Genomic DNA, 11,399 nt, shown 5'->3' with positions numbered 1-11,399 from the left:
CATCACATTTTAAAATTTCATGTTCTAAGGGAGGTGGGTAGAGTGGGACCAACCAGCTAGCTGCATGTGAACCTTCACCGCTCTCCTCTTCCGCTCCCTCCAGGTCTCCCCACGGCACCACCCACTACGGAAGTCCCATCAATACGTTCACCGTGAGGCCAGGGACGCGCCATCCCATCTCCTACGCCTACCCTGGAACCCATCGGAAAGCCACCTCCTGAGCTGTGGGTCACTCGGCTGACTTCTAGGGGTTGGATTCGGGCAGTTGTTTTGTGGGGGGTGGGAGGTCGCACCAGGTATTATAGGTCCCGGCTCACACCACTGAGAGCCTTTGCTCCGGAGGACAGAGACAGACAGGCCGATGTGTGAGCGGCAGAGGCCTGCGGAAGATGGACATCGAAAGGACCGAGGGACAGCTTGGCTATGTTCTGTTGGCGGATAGGGGTGGGAGGGAGGAGGAGGAGCTTTCTGGGCTCATGGCTTGTTTCTGCTATCTGGTACTGTCCGCTTTAGCAAGGTTCACTGAAACCAGTTTACACGCGGGTTCTAAAAGAAGGGCTGGGCCTCAGGGCTGAATTGAAACCCATGGGGGTGACAGTTTGCCTGTCAGAACCTCACAATGTGAGGCTCTCATTAACACCTGCCTGCCTCTCCCCCGCAACAGGTAGTAGCTAGCTGGTCTTCTTAGGCACTTGGAAATGAGATCAAGACTGCTTGCATAGCACAGAGCGGTCTCTGCAACAGTGCCTTATGGACTGGCCAGGGCAAGGCTAGGTTCCTTCTCCTTGGCCTTGGCTCTTACCCGTGAGAAGGCCTTGAGAGAGCTTGGGATGGGACGTGCTTTTCCATCCAGGCCCTGGTTCAGTCCTACTCAGGGGGTTGGGCCAAGGAACCACGAGGTCCGGGAAATGTGCTGCCAACATGGAGATGGGTCCTGGAAAGTCAAGGGTAGTGTGCTGAGGCCAGTTCAGAGCAAGGGAGACCATTTGTCCGCTGCCTGGGCAGTCCAGGCTTCTCTAGTGAATTGGAATATATATATATATATATATATATATATATATATATATATATATATATGTCCTGGTTTGTGTGTTATGTCAAATCCATCAGGAACAATAATTGTTCAGGTGAAGACTGACTGGATTCCTGGGACCAGGTCAAGGTAGAAGAGAAAGGAAGGGCAGAGGAGTGGCCCATCGCATATGAACAGCGGGCAGACGTGAGGAAGCTCCCCGAGGGAGCGGGATGTTGGGCCTCTGTGATCTGTGGTACTAACTGAAGTACTAGGTGGTTGGGACAGGAGATGAACCACCCAGGTGGCTCAGACAGATTCTCTGTGTTCATGAAGCCACGCCCATCAACAGCTCTGGCCTGTAACTGTTCCCCTAAGCCGAGTTTTAGGAAAGAGTTTGCTAATTCAACTGCAGCGTCGAGGCTTGAGGAGCGGGGTGTGGCCTCTTAGCTATGGCTGCTCCGGGGCGGGTGACGAGGGGCTTGGTCTCACTTGGCATGGCAAATAAACATCCAGTTTGGACTGGCCCCTGCTCTGCCGCTGTCGATTGGTGACTTGGATCTTCCCTGGGCATCACGGGACTCTGGCAGTGCTCAGCTGGACAGTGCCAGGCACAGGGGACCGGGCCCAGAGGTGAAGCCAGGTGATAAACTGTCCTTAAGCAGGTCTCTTTGATTTCCTGAACCTGGTTCTTCCTCCGGGCCTGACGGTGATCCCACCTCATCAGGCTGCCTGAGGAATGGAGGCGGCCATGTGTTCCTTTTGGGGCAAGACAATGACGTGGTTCATGTCCTGGGCCAGGCCAGAGTCTGAGGCCTGGCATTGTGGTACCAACCTCCAGTTCCAGCACTGAGGAAGTACAGGGAGGAGGGACACAGTTCAAGGCCAGCTTGGCTGCATGAGACCCCACCTCAAACTGGAACAAAAAACCCAGGGATTTGTGAACAGAAGTAACTTAGGTCATGGAGGTTGACCCAGGATAAGGACCCCACATTTGGCTCTTTTTTTTTTTCTGGACAAAGTCTCATGTAGCCCAGACAGGCTACAAACGTGCTAGGTTGCAGAGAATGGCCTTGAACTCTCAAATCCTCCTGCCTCCACGTCCAGAGTGCTGGGCGACACCATGCCCAGCTGTAAAGCTATATTTATTACTTACATTTTTGTGGTACTGGAGGTTGAACCCAGGGCCTCCTGCATGCTAGGCAGGTGCTCTACCATTGAGATTGAGCTCTACCCACAGCTGCCGTTTCTAAATGACCTTGAGTGTCCACTGGCTGCTCTAGAATGGCAGGTCTGCCCTTTGGCTGTGTGGTCTCACACTTTGTTGAGCTCTTGAGAGCTTCCCGTTAAAAGACACCCTCGTGGCCGTTTTCACACATTTCCTCACCCCCCCCCCATACTTCGGGTTGAAAACCACCAACACATACATAACCCAGATGGTTTGGAAAGTCCGCTCGCTCTGGTTGCTCATGACAGTCCTCTAACATTCACTGGTGGGTAATACCGTGTTTGCATTTCATCGATGAGGAAATCAGGCCTCCAACGCAGGCATCGAGTTGCTCCAAATAGCCAACCTGGCTCACGCTCTGCCCTGTTCCATCACAGCTGCCTTCCTCCTAGCTGTGACCATTCCCTCTGGCTCGGCCTTTCCCAAGGGCGCTGCTCCGGATGCTCTCCATTCACCCCACACTGTAGGGATGGGGAGGAGCACAGAGGAAAGCCGTTCTGCAGTTAGGGGGCGGCTAATGGACACTCGTGTGCCCGGGGCCGGTTGGCCACACCTTAGGTGCAGAAGCCTTTCTGCTGACTCCAGCCTCAGTGACCCAGCCTGGTCTACAGCAGCGAGGGCAGGGACTAAGGATGCCTGTGTGTGGATCCTGGGCCTGGCATCCCGTAGCGTCAAACTTAGCTTTTTCTGAGGCAGACTCAAGAAAAGAAGCCCCCTTCAGTGGAAGATAAAGACTCCACATCTGGTTCTTCCTCCCCTGCCCCGCCCCCTAGAAACCCTGCACGCTCCCCCCCCCCGCCCCGCCAGACAGGTAGCCCAGGCTGGATGTGAACTTGCCACATAGCAGAAGACAGCCTTGAACTTCCCTGTCCTCCCGCCTCCACCTCCCAGTGCTTGGCTCCAAATGCCCAGCTGCTTTATTGATTTATTTATTGTCTTTATTTTTGTGGTACTGGGAATTAAAGCCAGTGCCACTGAGGTGATTTTGGACCCAAAGGCTGAGGGCTGAGCTGCCAAGTGGTCCTGTCCTGACCTGCCCGCTCCACCTACCTACCTACCCTCTGCAACTACGCCCCCTTTCATCTCTACAGCTCAAGGGCAGGGCTGGCGCCCCGTCATTAGTCAGGGGGCCTGGATGGGTGGCCACTGAGGCCAGGGCCTCATCCTGTGCCTCCTTCCGAAGGCCCTGCACAGCCAGGTACAGCGGGCTTGCTTCGGAACCTCTGGTGGCTTTTAGCCAGGATGGTGAGAGAAGAGTGTGGGACGGGGACCCGTGGTAGCATTCGGACTGGATCTGTGCAGGAGGAGGTTTGCACAGTTGTCACATTCAAGCACTGGACAAAGGTCCTTGTGACCAATGCAAACTCTGCTCTTGTACTTTGGTGACATCTCTTGGGCGTTTAAAGCTGCTCTTGACATGCAGGTCACCTGACTTCCCCGGGTAGCCGGCAGGAGAGTGAGCTCGGCAGTTTGCCCTGGTGCCCTCGCGGCACCCTGCGAGCACACTTGCCTGCACATGCAGCTGGCATCAGCCAGCAGGTGGCGCTGTGCTCACAGCTGCCTGTACTTCCCTGGGGGCGGGGGCAGATAAAGTTCTGAGTTCAGATTTAGATCCAACGGTTGTTGATTGACCTGGTTTGTCCTGGGTATGGGATGCACTAGGGGACTTGCAAAAATAACCTCCTGAGCCTTACTTCTAACAGGCTCCCAGGTAAGGCAGGTACACATCCAAGAGCGTCCGCTTGGCCCTCGCCGCGGAAACTACAATTCCCACAGTGCAAATGCCCTTCCCAGGCCACACAGCTGCAGGGAGACGGGAACTCCCTCCTTCCTGCCCTCTGCCTCCACGGCAGCACCGAGGGTGTGGGTGTGCCTGCACCTGTCCAAACTCTTGTTCCAAGGACAGAAGGAAGGCGGGAAAGGGGAGATGGCTTGGGGACCATCAGGAACAGGTCACTGTTTAGACCGAGAGCGATACCCTGGTATCCACACCGTCCAGAGGCATTTTCAGTTCAAAGTCTAGCTTCATATGGGCCTCAGCTCACCAGGTGGACTCTGTCCTGCCTCTTTGCCACACCCCCCAATACACGCACTTTGTGGTACAAGGGATGGACGCCAGGGTCATGCATGTTTGGTGTAGGCAAGTGCTCTACCACAAAACTACATTCCCAGCCAGAAGCCCTCCTACTCTGGATGCCAGAAGTGCTCCCACTAATCCCTCCTGAGTCTCTCCCAAGGAACTGTCTTCCTTGAGAGAGCTGGCACCCAAGGCCACGCCCCCCCCCACTTGCTGACTAGTTCTTTGTCTCAGTCAGGACCCCTTTCCAGCATAGTCAGATCCTCTCTGCCCTCCCTCTCCCCACCCCCGACAGCCCTAGGGCACTTCCACAAGACTCCCCTCACATAAGCCTCAAGCTCCAGAGGGGCTGTTCTCACAGCAGCTGGTGCAGAACCAGGCATGCATACACGCAGGCACACCTATGTACACACACACACACACACACACACACACACACGCACACACACACACACACGAGTGCACACAAAACTCGATAGATAGATAGATAGATAGATAGATAGATAGATAGATGTATATATAAATGAATGAAAAAGAAATTATCTCTGAGGCTTTACCTTTCGTGGACATTTGCTTCTTACTTCCTGGTTCATTTACACAGATCCAACTAGAAGACTTGCCCACAAAGTGTTTTCTAGTCACTGGGCATGGTGTCACACACCTGCGACCCCAGGGAGCTAGGGGCAGGAGGAGCAGAGGTTCAAGGCCAGTCTTGGCTGACGTTGATCTTCCAGCCTCTGCCTCCTAAGCACTGGGCTTTCAGATATAGGTCACCCTTCCTGACCTCAAGACTATCTGGTGTGTTCAAAGCCAACCTGGGCTACATGGGACCTTGTCTTGGAGAATAAAAACAAACAAACAAACCAACAACACCCCAGGAGAGGGAGACGGGAAAGGAGTGGAAGCCTCCTTCTGTCCTTACCTTACCCAAACTGTGTCTAAAGAATACAGTCCACAGAGTAATAAACACACTACTAACAACAACCCCACAAGGGGCTGGGGGGAAGACTCCATTAAAAGCACTGACTGTGCTGGGCGGTGGTTTCGTACTCCTTTAATTCCAGCACTTGGGAGTCAGAGGCAGGTGGATCTCTGAGTTCAAGACCAGCCTGGTCTACAGAGTGAGTTCAGTTTCAGGGGATCCATGGCACCAGGCACACATATACACATGCAGGCAAAATACCCATAGACATAAAATAAATAAAACTTTTTTTTTTTTTATTTATCTTCAAAACTGCCGGGCTTAGATAAAATTTCTGTTTTGTTTTGTTTTTCGAGACAGGGTTTCTCTGTAGTTTTGGTGCCTGTCCTGGATCTCGCTCTGTAAACCAGGCAGGCCTCGAACTCACAGAGATCTGCCTGGCTCTTCCTAACGAGGGCTGGGATTAAAGGCGTGTGCCACCACCGCCCAGCTTTTAAATAAAACTTTTTAAGAATTAAGATAAAATAAAGTGTATCTGGCCTGAGGAAGGCAGTGAGGGAAAACCACTTTGTTTGATTTCTTTAGACATCAGGGAAGAGACAAATGTCCCCGGAGAGAAGGTGGCATGGTCTTGGGGAGCAGAAGGGAGCCTTCGCACATGCGCACACCAGGGTGATTTCTGGCCAGAGTGACCGTCTGCCACCAGGCAGTCCTGGGAAGGTGAGAACACCATGCTCAGAAGCATCCTGGCTCACTCCTCAGCGGGGCTGTCTCCTAGGGATGCTATCTCAAACATCGCTCTGTGGGAAAGCTCCCTCCACCATCTTAATGAGCATAAAATGAAATGCTTCTGAAATACTGTTTTCCACTTATCAGATGGGCAGGAGATTAAAACACACGGTGTTGGGGGCAGTGTGGGAAAACGGGCTCTTTCTTCTCCTGCAGGGAGGCGAAGGCGCTACAAAGCTAGCAAGGGCATCTGGCAGTGGCCGCGCCCTCGAGCTGCTCAGATTGTTGGAACAAAGCTCCATCCACTGAGACTTGTGAACTGATTTCTTACAGGTCCTGAGGCTTGGAAGGCTGACCTCCAGGCAGACTGGTGTCCAGTGAGGGCTTGCTTTCTGGTTCATAGCTGGTGCCTGCTGCTGTCCTCCTGCTGCAGAAGGGACTGGACAGGTCTCCACTTTCTTTCTTTCTTTCTTTCTTTCTTTCTTCTTTTTCTTTTTTTTTTTTTTTTTTTTTTTTTTGAGACAGGGTTTCTCTGTGTAGCTTTGCACCTTTCCTGGAACTCACAGAGATCCGCCCGCCTCTGCCTCCCAAGTGCTGGGATTAAAGGTGTGCCCCACCACTGCCCGGCCATTTTCTATTTTTGATAGTGTTTGAGGTAGAACCCAGGGGCTTGAACACAGTAGGTAAGTGTCTTACCACCGAGCTGCAGCTCCAGCCCCTCTGAGTCTCAATCTCATGAAGGAAGCTGTGACCTGGTGATCTAATTACCTCTGCAAAAGCCGCCTTATCTCCTAATACCATCATCTTGGCAATGGAGTAGGATCTTAACCTGAATTCAGGACACAGACATTCATACTCTAAAAGCTAGCACTGGGGCTAGAGATGCTCAACAATTAAGAGTACTTACTGTGGACTGAAGAGATGGCTCAGCTGTTAAGAGCACTGGCCGCTCTTCCAGAGGTCCTGAGTTCAATTCCCAGCAACCACATGGTGGCTCACAACTGTTTATAATGGGATCTGATGCATCTTCTGGCATGCAGGCATACATGCAAACAGAGCACTCATACACTTAAAAAATAAATAAATAAAGAGTACCTGCTGCTCAGCCTGGAGGATGAGAGTTCAGATCCAGCACCCACAATCAAGCAGTCCACAAACACCTGGAACTCCAGCGCCAAGGGCTCTGACACCCACTTTGGACCTCAGCAGGCATGTTCATGCACACAGTCATGCATATATAGATACATACACACGCAAATGATATATAAAAGTCATGCTCCATATATCATGGGATAAGAATTCTGCTTCTAGGAAGTCTGTTCCAGATATACTAGTAAAATGACATCATGCCATTATATCATTGCTTGCTGAAAACATCCTCGATTGCATCTTCAACATAAATAACAAGTAATCAATAGATAATCAATAAGGCATGTGATAAGACACTCTGCAGTCACAAAAGCCAATGAGGATGTTGTTTACATAGCAGGAATGACCTCTAAGAAATAGTAAGTTGGGGGGGGGGGCGCAGTGGGGATAAAAGTGTGGAATAAACTAGGCATGGTGGTATAACCCCTGTAATCCCAACACTTGGGAGACTGAGACAGGAGGATTTCTGTGAACTTGAGGCCAACCTGGATCACACAAGGAAATGAGCAGTACATTCCTGAGCATGCTCAGTTTAAGGTCAATAAGAAGAAAGGAGAAACTGAGTGTGGCGGCACTGGAAGTCCTGGCTCTCAGAAGGCTGAGGGAGGAGCACTGTTTGAATCTGAGGTCAGCCTGGACTACCTAGTTGAGTTCAAGGGCAACAGACACAGAAGAAAGGAGAGTATTAGACACATTGGGGAAGCCTGGGCCAAGGGCATGGAGCCCGTTTAAAAGATTAAGGTGATGGGCAGGGATGCCCGTGGGCACCCACAGCCTGTACCATAAAGGAAGGGGCAGGTGAAGGTATATGATACAGGACTTTGCCCTAAAGGTGCCTGCCCCTGCCTCACCTAGCAACCAAGAGCGTGGTGACCTTACACCAGCTGCTTAGCTTTCTACTAAGAAACGAGGTGGCACACATATAAACTGGGATGATTGTAGTGCACTCAGAGCTGAGAGTGAGCAGTGAGAGGTGATCTATTAGTGTTAGATGATGAGAGGAGATCTATTCGTGTTAGATGATGAGAGGCGATCTATTCATGTTAGATGATGAGAGGTGATCTATTAGTGTTAGATGATGGGAGGAGATCTATTAGTGTTAGATGATGAGAGGCGATCTATTAGTGTTAGATGATGAGAGGCGATCTATTAGTGTTAGATGATGAGAGGCGATCTATTAGTGTTAGATGATGAGAGGTGATCTATTAGTGTTAGATGATGGGAGGAGATCTATTCGTGTTAGATGATGAGAGGCTCTATCTAGTGCTTAGTGCAGCAGCGTGGGAGCCAGTGCACAATCACATACATACACACAGTGCACAATCACATACATACACACTTATAAAGTATATAAATAAATAAATGTAATCAAAATACAGTATTTAAAGCAACAGGAAGCAAAGGCAGGTGGATCTCTGTGAGCCTGAGGCCAGCCTGATCTACATAATGGAGTTCTAGGACAACCAGGCTAAGTTGTCTCAAAAAAAAAAAAAAAAAAAGCAACAAGAATAAAGAGAAAAAAAGAGCATCTTGGGCCAGGTGCAGGCCAGTATCTCAGTCTCCAGACTTAGGAGGTGGCTGCAGCGGTCCTCAGTTCAAAGGTCATCCTCACCTCCATAGTGACTTTGAGGATAGCAAAAATCAAAAACAAAACAGAAGTATATCCTGGTTTCTGATCAAAATGCAGACTCCCCGGTGAGTCCTGCGAAGCTCTTGGGTCTGTGTCCCCCTTCACCTCCACACCCAGTCCTCACTACTCACTTACAGTCTGTGTTCTCCTCTCCGCCTAAAAGGCCGGTCTATCCTCCCTCCCTCCCTCCCTCCCTCCCTCCCTCCCTCCCTCCCTCCCTCCCTCACCTCCCTTCCTTTGACTTGGACAACCTGAAGTACAACTCAATTGTCACCAGCCCCAGCCCAGAAAGGGACTGTGCACCCTCCTCTGAGATGCCAGGTATCATAGCACACATCTGCAGATGCCACCACACAGGTAACATAAACACACACTTGTTTGTGACAATCACAAACAAGGCACACTTGACTCCACTCAATGAAACCATAGTAAGACACTGTTTTTTACTACCAGACCGGTAACTTTCCACAAGTCTCAAGACAATGGCATCATAAGGAAGCAGGCATCAGTGGGAGTGTAAAGTGACACAAAATCAGGGAATGGGTGACCTGTTTAGCAAGCATACGCAGCAACTGACACACACAGAGCTGTCTACTGAATGAACACACAAAAAGAGCAGGAGGTGGGGTTGAAGGTTGAAGAGACGGCTCAGCAGTTATCAGCACTTGTTCTTACGGAGGACCCAGATTCAGTTCCCACACATGGTGGATCACAACCATCTGTAACTCTAATTCTAGGAGATCTGATGCCCTCTGCTGACCTCTGTGGGTATTGCATACACATAGTGCACACAGACACACAGACACACACACACACAGACACACACACACACAGACACACACACACACACACAAAACACTCATATATAAAATGAATTTTTTTTTTTTTGGTTTTTTGAGACAGGGTTTCTCTGTGTAGCTTTGGAGCCTGTCCTGGAACTCACTCTGTAGCCCAGGCTGGCCTCGAACTCACAGAGATCTGCCTGCCTCTGCCTCCCAAGTGCTGGGATTAAAGGCGTGCACCACCACTGCCTGGCTCAAAATAGATGAATCTTTAAGATGAAAAAAGAACTTGTACTGCTTGCTCTTCCAGAGGATGCAAGTTTGATTGCCAGCATCCATATCCGACAGTTTACAAATTGCCTGTATCTCCAGCCCCAGGGGATCTGGTGCCCTCTTCTGGCCTCAATGGGTTCATATCTCACAAGCACATACCCTTCCACCCAACACACACACACTTAAACTTAAAATAAATCTATTTATTTATTTATTTATTTAGAGACAGGGTCTCTTTCTAGAGCCCTGGCTGTCCTGGGGCTCTCTGTATAGACTAGACTATTCTTGAACTCACAGAGCTCCACCTGCCTCTGCCTTCCGAGTGCTGGGATTAAAAAGAAGGTGTAAAGGACCTGTCTGACACCTGAGAGATGAGTGAAGGAAGAGGCCAGTGTCACAGCATTGTGCACCCATGAATCAGAAAGAAATTCTTTATTATTGACACGAAAGACACTCTAACCACTAGGAGAAAGCATGGTGTTTATACATGCTATAAAAGGGAGAGATATACATAAGTGTTTGATGCACACAAGAATACATAAAACCATACCGACTCATCAGTAGGCCCCATGGATGAGGTCTGAGAGTCTGGGATGTGGGAGGAGGAAGATATTTGTTATATATAGTATTAAATATATGTAAATTTCTATCTTTTAAGTTTTATGCTATATACATATATTATCCATAATTAAATAACTTAGAACAAAGAAAAAACAATAAATAAACAAAGTATAGATGAGCCTAAGCCATTAGCACCAAGAGAGGAAATACCTTGAATTTGTTTGCAGGGCCAGAAGGGTCCATGACAAATCTTCACCTGCAGGCCGCTTCCTCCACAGCCTGCAGCTGGACCATCGAGTCCAAGCACTCGCTTCAGGGGGAGCCTGAGAGAGGGAGAACAATAAGCCTGTCACCAGGAAAATTCAGAGGTGGCAATAAATGACAAAGCTCGGGCTCTTGTTCCTACAAAGACACCGAGAAGGGCCTCTGAGGACGCTGGCGCACCCTGGACACACCGCTGGGCTGGAGCTGTCACTCAGGGGTAGAGCATGTGCCCAGCATGCACAAGGCCCTGAGCTCTGTCCCCAACTCCAAAAAAGGAAGGAGAATTTCATAAAGCCCTTGGAGACCCTGGGGACCCTCAGGATAAAGGAGTGAGATGCTTCCCACCAGCTCCAGCCGCCCTGGAGTAGTCCTGATCTGGAGGTGACAGAAATGTCCCAGCCCTCCTCCCGAGCCTGGTATAATCCGGCTTTATAAGGGTGAAGAGGAACAAGAGCCTCAGGGCCAAGGACTGACGCTCAGGCCTCTCAGGCTGCACCTCACTCCCTCTCCCTCCTCCCCCCCACCCCTCACCCCTCCATCTGCTTACTCACCTCTTCCAACCTCACTGGCCAACCCCACCCCACTGGGATTTCAACAGAGCTTCAGGCCTCAGGCCAGCCCTTCACTCACACCTCCTTTTGGTCAGAGGAGGCAGAACAGGTTCCTGTGTGTTTATCCATCTCCCTGGCAACACAGGCCTCCGCAGGAGGGTGTCATCCAGGTATCTATCTGTAGGTTTATGTTTCCTGCCTCTCCTTAGGTCCAGGTCCTT

General features: G+C 50.4%; 1 protein-coding gene across 1 annotated transcript in view; it reads left to right on the top strand.

Annotated features, from left to right (window-relative positions):
* C16_21H6orf132 (chromosome 16_21 C6orf132 homolog) overlaps positions 1-1,539 on the top strand; it is a 30,948-nt gene extending 29,409 nt beyond the window's left edge. The window contains exon 5 of the mRNA XM_037199699.1: positions 104-1,539. Within this exon, the coding sequence (XP_037055594.1) occupies positions 104-221 (118 nt within the window). The 3' untranslated portion in view covers positions 222-1,539. The remainder of the gene's footprint in view (positions 1-103) is intronic.
* Positions 1,540-11,399: the final 9,860 nt, after the last annotated feature.

This window comes from Peromyscus leucopus, chromosome 16_21, assembly GCF_004664715.2.
Source record: "Peromyscus leucopus breed LL Stock chromosome 16_21, UCI_PerLeu_2.1, whole genome shotgun sequence".
Taxonomy (NCBI): domain Eukaryota; kingdom Metazoa; phylum Chordata; class Mammalia; order Rodentia; family Cricetidae; genus Peromyscus; species Peromyscus leucopus.
This window is presented reverse-complemented; position numbering and strand designations above follow the sequence as displayed.